The 19,395-nt window shown below is 32.4% G+C and overlaps 1 protein-coding gene and 1 long non-coding RNA gene across 5 annotated transcripts; both read right to left on the minus strand.

The window, feature by feature from the left end:
* Positions 1-955: 955 nt before the first annotated feature.
* mlx (transcription factor protein) lies at positions 956-15,146 on the minus strand. 4 transcript variants are annotated; one of them, XM_009861787.3, is made up of 22 exons: positions 14,725-15,146; positions 14,387-14,562; positions 14,122-14,216; positions 13,521-13,627; positions 12,665-12,753; positions 11,120-11,209; positions 10,977-11,006; positions 10,222-10,462; positions 9,541-9,677; positions 9,168-9,267; positions 8,900-9,006; positions 8,454-8,576; positions 7,877-8,051; positions 7,368-7,517; positions 6,481-6,545; positions 5,838-6,027; positions 5,596-5,624; positions 4,988-5,101; positions 4,416-4,543; positions 2,891-3,144; positions 2,323-2,468; positions 956-1,668 (listed from the first exon to the last, which is right to left on the minus strand). In XM_009861787.3, the coding sequence occupies exons 1-21, from the start codon at positions 14,816-14,818 to the stop codon at positions 2,341-2,343; spliced, it is 2,622 nt and encodes an 873-aa protein (XP_009860089.1). In that variant the 5' UTR covers positions 14,819-15,146; the 3' UTR covers positions 956-1,668; positions 2,323-2,340.
* Positions 15,147-16,820: 1,674 nt separating this feature from the next.
* Positions 16,821-19,244, minus strand: LOC100177377. The gene is made up of 6 exons (XR_717458.3): positions 18,997-19,244; positions 18,865-18,943; positions 18,411-18,534; positions 17,999-18,153; positions 17,670-17,799; positions 16,821-16,896 (listed from the first exon to the last, which is right to left on the minus strand). It is a non-coding gene; the product is annotated as an uncharacterized LOC100177377 (long non-coding RNA).
* Between the last annotated feature and the right edge of the window lie 151 nt (positions 19,245-19,395).

The following is a 19,395-nucleotide window of genomic DNA, read 5'->3' on the forward strand; positions in this document are numbered from 1 at the left end:
GTGTAAGGTTTGTAACTGTTTTGAGGTTTTAGTTGCCACATGCGGTAGTCTGTGTTACAGTACTGTGGGGTGAGATGGAAAATTTTTACCACCTAAATCCCGCGTTTTTGAATATATTCCAAAAAAATATCATTTTGCTCTTTGAGAGTATAATTCTCTATTCGAAGTTTACTACCAAATGAGACGAGAAAAGAGAATGAATACATGTTCCATCCTACCTGGTCGTATTATATGCTATCAGTTGGAAGCAACAGTTAACAGGCTATATAGTAGGATGGGGGAAGATGAAACTATGTCCTCATGACTCTCATATACCGTTGTTAATTGTTTAAAACACGACCAGGATATCTGGATATTATGTGCAAAAGGTGTCCCATCTTCCCCCACCCTACTATATTATTGGAGAATTTGGCAACAAACAACTGTCTGTAAACAGTAAGCACAGTTAAAATCCTTTGCTTTTAAATTTGCAATACCATCATTTGATAACGAGGAAAATAAAAAAATCACGGAGATTATGTTTCATCATAAACCTTGTGCTCGGTAACAGTAGGTGGGTATTGCGAAAGATAGTTTGCTTAAAAGCATGTTGTACCATATTTCAAAGATTAAAACAAATAACGTTTTAGGTAATACACCCACTTAAAAATTGCGTTAAAACATACGAGGTGCTATCTAATACAAAATCGATTTTTTTCTTTGGCATGACCCTCTAATCTAAGCACCTTTTTAACACTGTTTTTTAACATCAATTGGAATCACTAGCGTTGTATCAAAATTACCTGTTAAGTTGGATCATTTACTGTTAAATGTCTTGTCTAAGGACACATACATCCACAATGGTAGCAGCGACAAACCCTGAACCCATGTTGTCATTTAGTGGACTCATTTGCTCCACCAATTAACTTTGAACATAAACAGGTTTTCGTTATATTTGAAATTAATCTCACCAGAGTGAAAATGGGATAGTTTAATGCTCTCATCTTCACAGCAGAATTAAAATCAATTAAATACGTTACACCATCGCATGAAAAATACTCTACTTACTCGACGCAGTTTGAATGTAAAACACACCATAGGAAGAATGGTAGAAAACAGGGAACTGGTGGATATTGTGGCTTGTAAGGCACGCATGCAACGTGGAAGTAATAAAACGAGGGGCAGTGGCTCCATAACAGCGGATATATTAACGGCCTGAGTCGTTAGTTTAAACTGTCAGCCATTTCTTACAAAAGTTACAATCAAGCAAAGCCATGGCACAGCATATGAATTATTTTCTTGGTTTAAGTTTACATTAGAAATCTTAACTTTTATAAATTCTTTTATGTCAATATGTCAATTTGAAATTGTTTTTTTTTGAATAGGTAGCTTATAGTTTAAACCACACAGGTACCAGCTATGTAACCAAAACTACTATGTGTACCAACACCAAGTTTGAAAAAAATGAATTAAACGAATTGATTTATGTAAAAAAACAAACAAACGAACAATGTACTATGGAAGGAACGAATATGTGGTAAGTTCAATACTGTGGGTTGAATGTGAAATATCAACGAGCTATATTGGGAAATCTGTTTGTACTCATTCAATTCGGAATCTTATTTTCAAATTAAGGAGTGCAGTGATCTAAGCAAATGTATCCTCAAAACTGAGTTTCAAGTAGGCTGCCTGTAAAACAAGTGTAAAAGATTTTTGGTTGAGCTGGTAGAGAATTAATACACACAATAAATGAATGTAACTTATTTATCGTTGCATGACAGGCACTGACAGTCATTATAACACAGATTTCTGTTTCAAACACCTCGTGCCCGCTTACAGGTTACCACACATGTGTAATTTGGTCGGTAATTATTTTGGGGAAAATAAGGTTTTAATGTGTGGTTGACAGTTTAGATAACTCATAAGCAACCACTGTGTTGGAGAAATTGTCGTTAAGTGTCTTGCCCAAGAACACATGACTACAATGATAATGGCATCAAGCCTCAAACCCCTAAAATCCAAGCTACAAGCAGACACTAACAACTTTGCCAAAACAAAAAGATTAACATGGGTGTTTAGAAAAAAAAAAAAATTATTAATTGTTTCTGCCGGGCATAATCTGAATCTAAAACAGCTCTTTCAGATTTTTTTTTTATTTAAAACCACTTAATGTAATGAATAGAAAAGGAACTTAAATAAAAAGTTTAAAAAAATCTTCATTAAAAAAAAAATTTGGTGGAAGAGCTGTTTTACATTTGGATTTGCTCTGTAAAACTGGGTAGTCAATTTATATGAGAATTTATATGAGGAGAATGAACTAAGTAAATGGATATCCCATCTTACCCCAGAGTACTTTTTCTTTTAAATTAAATACCTCGTCCTTGTATTATCATCTGAATTAACTCGATCTTCTATTTGTTGCCGTAGATTTGCAGGGTTGGTTAGAATTGAGGTTGTTGTGCCAAGTACTTGAAGAGATTGGACAACATCTGAGAAAAATTGAGATGAAAAATGATTTTTTTACATATTTTTAGAAAGTCATGGGTGTTAACTAACACTTCATAAAAAATATTTTCTGGTACTTATGCAGTAGATTACAGTTGCTTTAACTGTATGCAGCAGCACAGTGGTTTGTGAAGTAAGCTTGGGTGTACTGTGAATTATCACTAATTAACAATATATCTACGTAAGAGTCATTTCATATGATGTATTCTTACATACATCTGTAAAGTTAAGTAATATAAAAAATCAGTGTGCGAAAAGATTGAAGGTTTTAGCATGCTAAAATTAGGCACCTTGCAATAAATAACAGGAACCATGCATAATAATTCTGTATTTGAATTTTACAACAATGAAATTTATTACTGCATGATCACACATATATATAATATGTATATAATGAATTACTTACTCGGTCTAAGTGCAGGCAACGAACACTTCTGATCAACCCACTCAAGCACGCTTCGACATAAATCTTCTGAACCGGTCACAGAAACCATTTGTTGATAAGAATCAAACCATGGATTAATTACGAGTCCAAACAAGTAAAATTTCCAGTCGCGTTTTGTCCGTTCTCGTACCCATCTTTCAAACTTGCTCTTTGCTACATCGAGTGGTGGTCGGGCAACTGGTACACCCGTTGCCGGAAGCTTCTGTTGACACTCACTGACATGTTTTATAAAAAAAACTATTAAGGCAAATAAAACCCAGAGGGTAAAAAATGTTCGATAAGGTAATTGTTTTTATGTCTTTTCTTAAAATGATAACTAAAAGTGGGTTTGCTTGCTATTGAATAGATAATGACAGCAGTTGAACTACTTATACCCTTTTTGCAAGGTAAAAAGTTAATGCGAATAACAATCCGCATTTACTCCTCGTATGATAACTCGCTAACCGCGTTATTTTGCATGGTCGTTTGTTTATGCGCGTATCAACATTGAGTTAGCTTGCTTAAGCGCAATATTGTTAAACCTAGTTTATAAAATAAGTTTTTATACTTTATGGTGCTATTACCAACTTAAAACTGTAAAAATAATACCCGAAAAAGATTAAGCTCTTTAAAGTCAAACTGTAATTCCACCAAACTTTTCATTACTCGCATAATGCGAGTAACAACCAACCTTCTACAGCAGATAACACGCTTATGACGTTATGCGTGTTAACTTTGCTTTTGCGAGTAAATATGCGAGTACTTACGCGCATAAAAGTGACCATGCAAAAAGGGTATTAGTGTTTTTATGCGTTTGAATAAATCATGTTTACAACATACAAGAGAGTACAGCTGCAATAAAAGAGCACGTATATAAGAACTAAAAAGAATAAATGTAAATTTCAAACTTTGCCTGAAACAGTTTGTTTTCATTGAGCTAATATTTGTTTTAGACCTTTATTCTAAAACTTATGAATAAATATATATATATATATATTACGATTCAATTTTAGTCTAGAGATTTAAGATGTGAGAATTGAAATTTGCGGGAATACAGGAAATAAATATGACAAAGAACAGGAAGAACTGTTTAATCTAATTTGGTATTTGGGCAACATTTTCTAATAAACTACTTCCATTACCAATTACTCTAAGATAAAGAAGATATATTACTTTAGGATCGTAAAATTAAAGAGACTTGTTGGTTTTGTTGATTTTAAATGTACATGTGCTTAAGAATATGTTAGTGTAGTTTATTAATTTATTTTTTAATATTTTTTTCATTTTACTCCTATTGCATAAGATAGCTTCAGTTTGCTTCTTAATCCGATCAGATTTTGAAAGATATTATGTCCGAATATTCGCAACCTGTCCGAATATTCGCAAAAACCTTATAGTTGTGGCATAGCAGCAGAAACACTGGCTTAAAACTTTCATTAAAACAGAAACCCTTAATATTACATTTATTTTCTACATCCAATTACCTGAATGCGATAAAAAAAATTACCTGATTGCCGATTTCAAAACATCAACTTCTTTCTTTAAACCCTGAATTTCTTCGGACATTTTTAATCTTTCGTTTTGCATAGTTTTAATGTACTGAGCTGCTTTACTCATGATTGTAGCTTTGCTCACCTACAATATTGAGACATTTAAGTAAACTAACTTTTTAAAACCTTTAATCCATGTTAATACATATAACTGGTTTTACCAACTATAACAAAAATGCAAAATTCTTGTTTAAGTAACTATATCAATTTAAATAAACTTTAACAAAAGATTTATAAATTTCTAACATCGAAATTGAGTCTGTACTGAGTACATCAGCTTTAAAAGCTTGTGTCCAATATCAAGAAGTAATATATAAACGTATATCCCCAAAGAATTGACATAAAACAAAAAGAAACAGAACATTTTATTGTGGGAAATTAACAAAAATCATTTAAAACAATTATTTTATTCAAGAATTAAAATTAATTATTTTTACTCTTTACCTACAATTGGTTAGGTTTTCTAACATAATTCAAAATTTTACCAAAAAATAACTTTGGGAAACACGTAAATTAATCTGACACGAACCTTGGAAACAGTTTGACTTGTTAGTCCTGGTATAAGACTTTGTAATCGTGTAAATCCAACCTTGATATTAAACCTCCGCTTTTGCTCGGCAGAAATCAAATTTGTTCGGTTGATCTGAGATAATATGACTTTGAATAAACCAGAAATGTCATTTTGTATCAAATACTTGAATTTTATTAATAAAAACCGTTGCTGCCAAGCATGTAATAATGTAGTTATAACTTTATTTGTGTCTTCAATTACGGTAGCAAAAATCAAAAAAATATTAAAACGAAAAGACAGGACATGGTGACAAAACAACAGTTGTTAAAACACGCTTATGGTAAATAACATATTTACGTTTAGTTGGAAGAAAAAAGCATGGTCACTACACTTAGCAAACAAACAACGAGCCATTTATGTTTAATTATTTAATTATTTCAACCATAATCTAAATCAAACAAGTGGTTCCCCGCAACAGCGAATGCAGGCCTGAGTTGTTATTTTAAACTGTCAGACAATTCTTACAAAAATGACAGCATATAATAATTAATTTTATTTTCTTGGTTTATTATGTTGTAGTTAATGATTTAGTTGTGAAGTTGAAATAAACAATTCTTGAAACTTACAATTGGGTCTTGCAGTGGTGTCGCAACATCTGTAAATAATTAAAAACCTAATTTACTAAGCTGTCTAAGCATATATTCATTATTCATAATTTATTTTCTCCAATATAACGAGATATGATCTATTAATTGAAAATAAAATAGAAATAGGAATTAACAACAGAGCAACATTCACTTAAATAAGATGAAAAAACTATAAAAAATGTTAGTACGTTGTAATTAAGGTAAATGTAAGAAAATAGTACCAGTGGTTGTTTGTTCTGCCAACATTTCATTCAATCCAGATTTTCGAAATTCGATTTCCACATCTGGTTGAGATAAACTTTGCTGTGGTTTGAATTCTGGTTTGTTTGGTGTTACATATGGTGTTATTGCTTGGTTACCATGGTGGGACGATGGGTGATCTTTCACCACATTTGCCACTCGTTTGTATTGCTGGAATAAAATGGTGAATAAAAAAAAGAAACAAATTTCCAAGAGTAAACCCACGCTCTGCCTTGCCTTCACATACCTCAATGCAGCTTCAATTGTGAGCGTTCTTGAGCAAAAGATAACTAATGGTAATTGATTCCATACGATTTCACACAAGCAGGCAGCAGAAGCATAATGCACACTGCATATATTGTAGTTGGACAACCATGTTTGTGGTCTATTCTAATCCTGCAGCATAGCAGGCTAGGGGTCCAAGATTTACACCCGAAATACCACTTACACCAGCACCCAGGGTGTTACTGCTATTGCATGGTCTTAGTTTTTTAGAGCCTGTCGCTGTCCCGAATGTAAGCGACAAGGGATTTAAAGTGCGTTTAAGGTACCAGCCTCACAAAGATAAACAAGTTATTATTATCAGTTGTACAAGACAAAATTTTATAAAAAATTAATATTTACTGGTTTCTTTGCAGTTTGAACTGGTGCGTTTGTCATTGGAAGTGACTGGCCATTGCCATGTGGTTCTGTTGGAAAAAACAAAGGATTGAAATTTAAAATATCCAAAATTTTGTGTGGTGCATATTTAAACCTGATAATGACAATAATTAACCTTATTTTGAGATTAAAATATAAGTCTGTTGCAGGCCTAGTGAAAATACCTTACAATTTAAAATAATTCTAAAACTTGTTTAAAAATAGGGCAAAATATGGGTAATCAATATTCTCATAGAATATTTATAAATTAATTACACAACCAGAAAAAGAGTGTCTTCTATAACTACTATTTTTTTTATTTCTTTCAGAGATAATTCGTTTCAGATAAATGTCATTTTGATGTAATAATTGGAAAACAATGATATTTTAACATATCTACAAAACAATAGCTACAGATAAAGTAACATGCAATCTATAAAGAAATGAAAATCATGCAAACCTTTTCATTCAAACAATTTAATTGCACTTATAACAATAACAATAAAACTAAAACACCCATTTAAAACACAAAAATAAAGAGATTTAAATATAGTAGGGTAGGGGAAAACAGGTCACTTTTAGCAAGTAATATCCAAATATTCTGATCGTATTTTAAACAATTAACTACTGTTTATAAGAGTTGTGAAGATATGGTATTAAAATTCCTTGAGCGTTCTTTGTTAGAAATGAAATAGTGTCCAAATCTTTCTCTATCCTACTATATTAACAAGAAAATAGAATGAAAATGTGTCCAATCTCCCCCCATCCTATATTTAAAAATAAAAAAAAACACTTGTAGAGTCTGATCCATCAACAAGTGTGAGCTACAACCTACAAACTAACTTTACAAGTTTATGATAAAAAACACGTACTGGTACTCAGCAGATGCTTCAACAAATCCATACCATGAACCTTGGTTGGTGTAACACTAGACCCTGATTTTAATTGGTTTTGTAGGGACATAGCTGTGTTATTAAGTTCAGCAACAAACTGCTGTTGTTCCATAGCTGAGATATTTGGATCTGAAGCATGCAACAGATGTTAAGGAAAACATGCAACAAAACATACACTTTTGCGAATGCAATTTATGCAAAAAAATGCATTTTATGCAAAAAAATGCATTTTATGCAAAAAGTAAAGTTGTTAGTATGCTATATAATATACAGGTGAAAAAAGTTGACTTTAATGAATACTGATGTTTGCCTACTGCTATCAGTATGATTTATGTGTTTCATACATAATTCAGTTAATTTAATGCTGACATGAGAAATATAAGAAATATATATATATTAAAACAACTGTTAATTCAGAAAACAAAGCTTTTAAAATCAAAAGATTGAAAATTTCAAAATCTAAAACATGAAAAAGAAACAGTAAATACCGTTATTGGATGGCATCCATTGCACCGTGTTGTTTGACACAGTTTGCTGTTGGTTATAAGTTTCATTAATATTTTGCATTGGGCGGATGGTCGCGTATTGGTTTGGATTATTTTCCACCAAGGTTGAACCAATATGGTGGGCTGGTGTTTGAAGAACTTCCATTTGTAGTGATGTCTGCAGAACTTTTAGTGAGGTGCGAATAAAAGAGATTTATTTATGCAAACAAAACACACAAGTATCCACAAATGTCCCACAGCATGTGGCTCTCTCATAGATTGGTGGGTCAAGTTTTAAGTAAAAAAAACAAACTTTTGTATAATATCTTGATGTTAATTAGATTTTTATTAATTCTTGACGGGAACTAAAACTAAGTCCAATCATTCCTACTGATTTTGTGGCAGAACCCAAACATTAAGCTTAAATTACCAATTAAGCTTAAAAACCTAATTTCCGAAGCCACATTTCACACAACCAAAAATTACTTTATATTAACAACACTTTTTTAAAGTATTTGTGAATCACTAGCCTGCAACCAAACAATATGTACCTTTTAAAAACCACAAATAACTAACTAACCTGTGGTTGGGTGTAAATAATCCGATTATTGGGCAAGTTATTTTGACTTATCTTTGAGAAGCCTGGTTGTTCTTGAGAAGTATAACGCATCGTTTGCTGACTTTGATTGTTTCCCATGTTGTTCTTTTTTTTATTTATAAAAAAAGACAATGAAATTACAAATAAAAACTTTTTCTTTTGATATATTAACAAGGATATAATTATTTTTTTAACAATTTTCTTTGGATTTTTTCATTGAGCTTATTTTTTGTGAAATATTTAGAAATAGCTGTCGAAAATTTCAGTTTTCATTTATATAAAATAATCATTAGTGTTATATTCTATTAACAAAGTTTGACTTCTATGGGTCCTACTCCTAGAGCCAGGATTGGCCAATTACCTTCACACCTGTGGACCTCGCTAGATTCTTTTGGCTTGCAACTTCCCTAAAGAATATTTCAACTTACTTGTTTTGGTACACCCATATTTTGTGAGGGATATTGTTTGAACGTTGGATCGATAGTTTGATGTTGGTTTATGTTTGTAGCATGTGCTACATCCACGTTCAATCCAGCTGGTTATTAAAATATATATATTAATATTTTAAAGGCATAAAACAGATTTTTTAATCATACAGAAAAGTTGGATGATATTTAATTAACACAAACTTTTCTGTGATGGTGAACAAAAATTTTTAGAGATCATGTTACAAAAATTAGATTTTGTCCTACTTACAATATTGAGTGATGTTGAATGCAGAGAAAATCGGGTCAGAATGAGTTGTTACTTTCAACTGGGGATGAGGGGCATATTGCATCGCTATCTCATTACTTTGCTGCAAATATAAAAGGGTTTTATAAACACTAACTAAGCAAGCAGTCTTAAACTTTTCAAAACACTACCCTTGACCATATCTACAAAAACCTCTTCCTATTTATTTAGTAGTCCCTTGCATTAGCCATATGAAATAAGGGCCACAAAAACTTCTACATATAAAAAAATACATTCATTTATTCATTTAATCATACAATTATTAAAAAAGAACACTAGTCTACAACAATTTTAAGATTATGTCCTGCAAGTAGCTTTAGGTAACAAATATCTTTACTTGTATGGGTTCTATATGAGAAGCATCAATCATCTGGTTTATTCCGTGAGAAATAAATCCTTCTTCAGCAATTCGATCATTATGATGGAGTCCTGTTCCAAATCCTGTATTGGATTTTTTTGGTGGGGCAAAGAAATCTGTTCAGAAAAAAATTTGGGTGGGGCAAGAAATACATTTTATCATGATTCCAGAGTTAATCTAATACAGTCTTTTTAGCAAAAAAACTTTTTACACTAAAATTTGTCAATTTTCTTCACACAGGCCTCATCAGGCTAAAAATGACTTACTATATTGCAGAAACATTGGTATGAAAATACTTACAGATGAATTGACTATGAAATATTTATGTATCTGTTCATTTTCTTAATAATAATTTACTTTCATTTTGGTTTAATTAAATATACATCTATAAATTATTAAAATTGGAAACTATATTTATATATGTACATTTTTACATTAAAGTAACCTATTTTTCATTTGCATAATTGGTTGATAATCTGTAATGCATTGTTAATATGTAAACAACTTTTTAGGAGCTAATCTGGAATAAAAATGCAGTGTATTTCCAAAGAAAACATGATCCCCTAAAAGATTTACATTAAGCCTGGTAGAAATTAACAGACTATTGTTATTATGTTTTAAATACCTTGCAATGGATCAAATGTTATTATGTTTAAATACCTTGCAATGGATCAAAATCCATATCATCCATCATTGGTTGTAGTTGTAACAAGCCTGGTTGCATCATATCAGAGTTTGTAGCGTGCATTGCAATTTCTCTGGGGTTCGGAAACTGAAATGGTTGGTTCGACAAACTACTGAACAATGTGTCCGTAAAATCTGTGGCATTCTGTTCTTCGAATCGACGATGAGATTCAAGGTTGTGGTCGCTACTGGGTGAATTCTGTATATCCGATACCCACTGTTGCACAATATTAATTATTATTAGTTTAACTATTATATCAATGTTCACTTGATTAAGGCATATTTGCTAATTTGCAAATTTTTATGTTTATAAATAACAAAGTAAGTCATTACATTTTAATGGCCTATAAAAAAGGAACTATTTTTTGTTTGAATTAAATAAAAAGCAAAGAATATATATACATATCAACAATGGAGTAATATGACTATGACACACAAGAAATGAAATCATACTTTTCCTATTTTTATATTAATTTAATGGAAGATATAAAAGTATAAGAAATATCAGCAATGTAAAGATATCTAATACCATTTAAAATTTCAAAAATGTTAGGTAGGGTATGTAAGAATACAAAAACAACTATATATAAAGTTTTTGAAACAGAAAATAACATATAGTTTTTGCAAAAAGTGTTTATAGTTTCATGGTACAAACTGCAAAACTTGCACTCAAATTCATTAAAAAAAATTGAACTATACGATTTTGACATTTTGGTACAAATTTAACTCACAGTCAATCCTGGATATTCTGAAAGACGAAGCTGAAAGAAAGTGAGAAAATCAGGGCAATTATTTTCATAAATTAATTTTCCAACCATTGTATAACAACTGAAGTCTATTCATAAACAACAGTTTATAGTTAATTTTGACAAACCTTTTCCATGAAAAAAGCTCTCCATTTTTTATATTCAGCAACCACTGTTTCAATTCTTCGCTTCCAATATTTTCCTTCCATAACCACAGCCTGAAAGTAAACCAGTGAAACACACTAATAGAAATAATACTTTAACAACTACAAGCTTCTATAGACTAATAAGTATATTAAACATATAGAACTTGCAATACAATTCTTAAGCATTTAAGGCCTTTTCAAAATAATTGTTTTATAATGATACACCCAATACCATTTTTAAATTATTGGAGAAAAAGACAATATTATGTATAATTCAAAGTTAAGTGTAAAACAATAAAAATCAACACAATTGCAATATTGAACAAAATATCTCATTAGACTAATAACTAATTTAAGCAGTTTTAATTTGTTACAAAAAATGCAGGCATGACATGTGTGTAGCTGTAATCTAGCCCCAAAAAACAAATTCATTAAGTTTAACTTAAAGCAATTCAATGCAACAAAAAAAGAGTAAAAAATCGCCCAACATCGATAAAAAGTATGGTAGCCTACCATTGGTAGGCATTGAGACATGTTGTATAAGTGAGTTAAAAAAATGATCTGATTTTTGTCAAAGATTTAGGTTTTAAGCCCGTAAAGCTACTGATAAATGTATTTAAGCAAGAGACAACTTCTACAGCACTTCGAACTTGCTGTGTAAGACAAGAGCATTTGCTGACAAGAACGTTTCTCAGAATTTACGAAACTAAAAACAATGCTACATTCACTCAAAGAAGTAGGAAATTCTTTTTTTATCAATAAATACAATGGTATCAAAATGTGTTTTTATCATAATTTTACACTATAACACCAGCCAGCTTTAAAAACTGTGTTACAAAATCATGATGTTTCATTAAAGATTAACCAACCACCAATAAGATTATCCTTAGAACATTGGCTGTCACAAAACAAACATTTTGTTTGCACAGTTTTGGGAGAAGGGAAAGAATTAATTACAGTTACACATTTTATCAATGTACAACTTCTTATATCTTGTGATTCAAAATCTGGATTTTTCTCTAAGTTTGATAATGGGTCAACTTTCTATATTACTATGAAAACATTTTGGAGAAGTGGAAATGTATTTCATAAATATATCTTAAGTTTTGTTTTTGCAACCTTGCTTTGGGGTTAACAAATTACAATTACATTCTAACAATTTAAACAGTAATGTCTGTATCCTCTACATATATTGTGTTTACAGAAAATTTACTAAAGCAATCCATTATCCTCGTGAAAGAGTTTTAAGTAGCTATTTCCGGTTGCATATTTTCATTATCATGAACCTTATTTGTCAAAACGTCTTGGTTTTAGTGGCATTATGCGCCAGAAGGTCGCATTATTTCCCGGATAATAATAGCGTGATTCCATGATGTGGTAATTTAAAACTTTCAAAAATGCAATATCATAAGCTGCATTCTGTATAGGCTTTAATGCCTATATAAGTTTGTCTAGCCATATGTTTGTGTACAGCTAAATAACTTTTGCTGGAGCTTCCACATAATTCAAAACTTTTAACAGTTTTACCTCTGGCCGATTATGTAAATCACATTCCAAATCTGCTTCCAATGGAGTTGCAAACTGGATAAGAGACGGTTTTTTGCGATGCATCACATCTACAAAGAATAAATAAAAATTCTAATTTAAAGGCTAATCAAAATTCCAATTATTAAATAGCTTAAAATAAAGAAATGGGTTGTTTTAAGCTGCTGTGTTTATCATTTACACCCAAGTCATTTTCTATTTATCATAATAACAAAGAGAAATGAAAATGAAAAAAATATATTTTAGCTAACAACAATGTCCGATTATAAATATATATTTCAATTTGAAAACTATAAAAAAGAACAATCTATTGGTGGTCGGTACATTATGTGGTATTTATGTACTCAACAAAATAACTTGTTTAAAAACATCATGTGGGGTCTGTCATCTATGAAACAGACAGATAACATCAGGTCAAGGAATGTGTGAGCCATGGAGCCAAGGCTAGAAAAGTTGTTTGCAGTGCTTAAATTGTCATTGGAAAACAGGACAAGTAGGCCTATCGTAAGTATATGTAGATACATTTTTACATAAGATTAGTTTACCGCCGATGACTGTCAGTCAAAATTAGGAATAACTGATCAAACCAAAGATACCAATATTAACAAAGGCAGATGCTTGCTGTATAAAAGTAATGTTTTGGGGCCAAAACTTTTGGTACCTACCATTAAAATGTTTTACAAAATTAAAAAAATGTATAATATTACTTTATATATAAATAATATATGTTTTCGTTTAAAAATGTTTTTACAAAAGGAATAAAGGTTAAGATTTTATTATGTAATTAGTAATATAATGTATAGCCTATAACAAAATTATTCAATAATTTCCCACTCACACTGAATATGCCATGTACGCCATATTGCATTGTTCAATCGAATCTTATCTTTCACTGTCAGTTTTAAACCTTTAAAGTTTTTCCACTTTGGAGAAACCACCTTGCCACTGAGATAAAATGCAAAATAATATGAAAAGTACGGATAAATAAGGAGGAAGTGATAAAAGCTTGGATTTGCCGACTGCTCATCGTCAAGCTCAACCTGTGCACCAAACTAAGCGCTAATGATTTAAGAGTAGTAGAAATGCGCCATTAATCAAAAACATACAGAACTCATGGACATAGTGTGTGCTATAGTACCACTTAATAAAACCTGAATAAGACGGCAGGTTCAAGAATCACAGTGTTGCCGGGTGTAGAACTTATATACATATAATATATATATAAGGAATTTTTAATCAAAGATTGTTTTAAAGTGTTACAGCATATACTATACACTTAATACAGCTATATAAAATAGTATTTTTGACCTTTAAATAAAGAAATGAATACGGAAACACTGTTTAGTAAAATATGCTGATGTTGCAATTTGTTACTTAGCAAAATGTTTTTAGATAAAAAAGTCAAAACTCAAGCATTTTTAACATTTAAAACAACCTACCCCCTGTATGCCAACGACATGCACTTGAATAATCGAGATAGTGACGAGTCAATGGTGATATGGTTGGAATGGCTTGGACCAAACTGGTAGATGTTCTAAATGAAAATTACTATATTAGATAAACAGGCAATGTGGGTATCGGGCAAATATTAAAAAAAGTGAATATATATAGTGTATATATATATAACTATTTTAATAATACTTACATTAATATAAGATACAGCAGGTCAGATCCTAAATTTTGTTATGAAACTTAAGATTCTACCTTAGTTTCTTTGTTGACATTTGAAAAGTCATAACCATGCCCCCTTATCATGATAGCCTGTTCATGATGAACTGGAGAGTCACGATCATGATTAATTTCCTCATGCTCATCACCATCATCAGCAACAGAAGAAACCATGAAATGACCAGAATGAATTACATCTCCTTTCTTTGGAGCTGGAAAAAAAATTAGAAAAAAAGTTGAGTTAAATGTAACCTAATCAATTTATGCTTCCAAGGCAGGATGATTCAAAGTTTTGAAATAAGAATACTACAGTATTACCAACCTAAGCATTAAACTGTGTCAAGCATTTATCCAATCACACATACAGTACTTACATTTATATATATCTTGCTCGCTGTTGGTTGATTGAGTTACACTAGATGTTATCAATGACGTAGTAGGAAACATTTTTTCAGCAGAGCATTCCATTACAGGGTCTCCAGATATCTCAATTGGATTAGCAATTCAAAATTAGAATGTTAGATTACACACGCGTTTCGTAATATTGTTTGTTAAGCAAAAGTAGAAGTGTTGTAGTACGTGATACATTCCATGATATAGATAACGGTGATTGTAGTGTAATTCCAGGTACTTTCTTTGTCACAAGTGTTGATCTTCTGATAATAATGCTTAGATGTTCAATCTTCAAGATGTACTTAATATGTGAAGTATACGTGTTCTTGCAAAATTGAGTGAATATTGCCTACAGTTTTATAACATCCTAGGCCTCATATCGCCTAGGCAGACCTAGGCTATTTGCAAAAACAAGAAACATAAATATATAAATGTGTAGAATTTTCCCCGTTTAAAAATGTTCGACCACTTCGGTACTTAACCACCAGCAACTAAATTTGTTATACTACAAAATGCAACGTCACGCCCACGCAATCAACACCACACAAAACACAGTAATGTTATAATAATGAAAACACGAAAGAATGCACCAATGGCAATTTACACAAGCTCTGTAAGAGAGAGTTACTTAAACAAAGACATAAAATAAAACAAAAAACAGGCTCTGGATCAAACAAATTTGTTTCATAACTATTTATTACAGCAATTTATTCATCCTTTGATGGGGAGACAGCGATAATAAGTATAACAGAGGTATATGCACACGTTTAAATTACCACATGTGTAACATTGTAGGCTATTATTTGGGGGGGGGGGGTAATTTTGTTTGGCCAACAGTTTATAAAACCAGGAATAAGGAACCACTGGGTCAACTGGGTTAGGTAATTTCCCATAAGTTTCTGGTGCTAGTGAAAAATCTTCCCTCCACCTTGTTTGCTAACCATTAACCCCTATATAGGGGTTAGTGGTTAACTTATAGGTTATAGGGGTTAGTGGTTAACTTATAGGTTATAGGGGTTAGTGGTTAACTTATAGGGGGTTATTGGTTAGGGGTTAGCAAATAAGGTAGGGGGGAGACTCTTTACTGTGCCAAGGCGCCTGGAATTAAGAATTTGTGCAACTTAAAAAAAACAACAAAAAAATACTTTTGCGTCATGTCTCTGTCAGAACTGCTTTGACCTGCAATACGTATGGGAGTTCACTTCATTTTGTCAAAGAACATAAACAGTTAAAACAGCTGATGCGGCATACTCTGTATTCATCATTTCATCACCCACTAACCCTCAGTGATTGTTGAGCACGTGAGTGGTTCCTTTTCGTAGAACAGTTGATCTTGTTGAGCACGTGAGTGGGCAACTTTTTTACGCATTTTTTTAATTCCTTGTTTTAGCAATATTTGTTCTTTAACCTATTGATGAAACTGATTCCCAATTTACATTCATAAATTTTAGAATGAACTTTTCGATTTAAACCCTATAATTAGCGATTAATTCACGATTAAGGCATGTTCACACCAAAAAGAAATCACTTTTACGGACTTTGATTTACACCAGAGTCGTATAAACACCTATGTTTTCTATGGCTCTGGTTCACACTAGAGCCACAGAAATAAAAAAGAGTAGAACGCGCAACTTTCCAAAACCGTGATATATTCTTTTTTCTATTCACGTGACCGCCAACTCCGTCCCCATTTTCCTTCGTCTCCATTGTAAAAGATAGGCGCATAGTATTTTTGGAAGGTTTTACCTGTTTATTTTACAAACTACACCAACTATTCAAGTTTGTTAGGCTAGTTTAGTTATTTGGTACGTTAACGCTTACAGTTTACCACTTGTTTAGGAAATTTAATTATTTAAAAAAATTAATTAAAAATTTCAAACAAACGGTTTTTTAGAAATATATATATATTAGAAAATAGTTTTTTTACACAATAACTTTAAATTAAGTCAAAAAACGAAGAAAAACTACACAAAACGTCATCGAATCCATTGACTACAATAGTAAACGGGAACGACCCGCGAAAGAGAGACAGTGTATCGTGCTCTCTCCTTTGCCGACATTATAGATGCGCCTTCTATTCTTTTTTATTTCTGTGACTAGAGCCGATGGCTGGCGATTCAAGAGAGTCTGGAGAATTTTTGACGTCACTTCTCCTGATGCAAGTGACAAAATTTCAATTAGAAATAGTTTCTACTCTGAAAGAATCAAACTTATTTCGTCTCTATGAATGAATGAATGAATGAATGAATGAATAAATGAATAAATGAATGAATGAATGAATGAATGAATGAATGAATACACGAATGGAATTGATTTTGTCTGCGCCGGTGATCGCTAGCGATATAAACCACTTGGGGCAAAAGTAAGAATTTTCGCGTGAACTTTTTCGTTGTTAATTAAACCGTGGATATAAGTAATGAAAATGGCGTTTGTTATTGTTGTTTAGCATATTTCCTTGATTGTTTTCAATTTAAAGGTATTATAGTACTAATTCGGTGTATCAACTAAAAGCCGTCATATTTTTGATTTGGGAAATATTTGGCAATATGTCCCTAAATGTCCCATACTCCCCCACCCTAATATATCACTGAGTTATTTTAGGTTGTGTTATTTTTTATCTGATGCAAAAAAAACTAAAGAAATGCCAAACAATTCCTGGTTTAGTGCAAGCGATTTATACCAGCATTACAAGACTAATGGTAGCAATTCAATGTGAAAATAAAAAAAATGAAAAAATTCCCAAAAACATGTAAAAATCCAAAAAAATCACCTACAAAGTAACATACATGGTAACTCGTAAGCTGGCACGAGGTGTTAAACCAGATTTTGCAAATAAACATATAATATTGCAGGGTAAGACGGAATGCTTGTACCATATTACCCCACCCTTATATTTACAACAACAGTAAAAACCGTAAATATCTACCAGTTTCACCGCAGGCACACCACCCAGTTCTTGAGCTGCCTCCCCAGTTGTGTCGATTTACTCCATCGCGTGACTTCCATCCGGCATAACGAGTTCCGGATGAGTTCAAAACCGAACCTAAGCACCGATACTGTAAATAAACGGGTATGGCCAATCAAATAAAAAAAAGTTGTGTTTCAGTTACTTATGATAGTATAAGCAAGAATAAATACACCTTGGGTATCATCGCATAGCCGGGCAACCTCAGTTGTTATAACATAGTTGTTCTGTTTTATACACCTCATCGTTTCCACTTACAAGTTACCACATATATTGCTTTTTGAATATACCTTAACAAATTGTCTACAGTGTCGTGAGACGGTAATCAAAGAAATAATCTGTGGCATGGGAACTTCATAAGCAATGTCGCGTCTGTAGCAGAGTGGGTTTTCACATGCAGTCACTTGAATTTCACTTTCCGCGTCATGCCCGATGCGTGTGTAACCTGTAATCGTGAGTAAACGAGGAAGAATAATATAGTAGGGTGGGGGAAGATGGGATACCTTTAGCACATATTATCTAATTATCTCGATCGTGTTTTAAACAATTAACAACGGTCTATGAGAGTCATGAGGATATGGTTTTATAATTGTTTGAATATTCTTTGTACACTACCAAATGGGACAAGAAAATATAATGAAAAGGCGTCCTATCTTCCCCCAACCTACACTATATTATTCATTTTAAAAATATAAATATTACGGTTTGATCCGTTAAAGCTGCAATATGCTGCAAATGGTCGTGACCCTGGTTGAATTTGATTGATCCCTGAATCATCTTGTGTTCCATTCAGGTGTTCACAGGATTTCGGGGGTATCCATCATATCTGTGGATAGCAAAATAAGAAAAAAACAGCCGTAGCTTTGGACGTTTCGTCTGCCACCCGGCAAGAATTCATCCGGGAAAGAAACGTTGAAAATACATTACGTTGTTATACCAAATGAGCTGGTAAACGATATAAGCTACGAACCCAAATCCCATTTCCCTACCGTGTTTTAACAATTAACAACGCTATTCTAGAGACCCGGGGCTACGGTTATATAATTCTGTAAATATTCTTTGTTCACTACCAAAAAGAACAAGAAAAGAAAGAATGGAAACATGTTTCATGTTACCCCACCCCTGCATTACTTAAAACTAAATTAATCCAAACGACCTATTCGCTTTATAAGTTGAGCAACTTGCTGCTTCAATAGGTTGATTTCATTGTAGTGTGGAGTAATGCCGGCATCCCCCTGTACAACACACGAAGTTAAGCCTGAAACCTGAATAACAATCTTTACCCAACCTTCGCCCCCTTCTCCCCAATATCTCCTTTCGGCCCCTTTTTCCCAACTTTACCAGGTGCTCCCCTTGTGTGATTTTGTGTCAAAGTTGGTTCTGCATCTGGGCCGAAATTTTGAACCACAGTATAACCTGGACAATGATGCTGATTTGACACAGCTGTGGGTACTTGTTCAGCGATGATAACCACGATCCACAGACACAAGACTAACATTTTGGGTAGAAATCAACTGCATATAATTAAAATAATATTTATAAAATGACCGTAAGCTTCGTAAGCGGTATTGCTGATGTTTCCTCAATATTCTCTAAGTAGACACACCTGTACACATGGAATATTGAACACCCACAATCTAAGCTATACCATATTTATTGCATCTAGCAAATAATTGAGCTATGTCGT

The sequence above is a fragment of the Ciona intestinalis genome, chromosome 11 (genome assembly GCF_000224145.3).
Source record: "Ciona intestinalis chromosome 11, KH, whole genome shotgun sequence".
Lineage (NCBI taxonomy): Eukaryota > Metazoa > Chordata > Ascidiacea > Phlebobranchia > Cionidae > Ciona > Ciona intestinalis.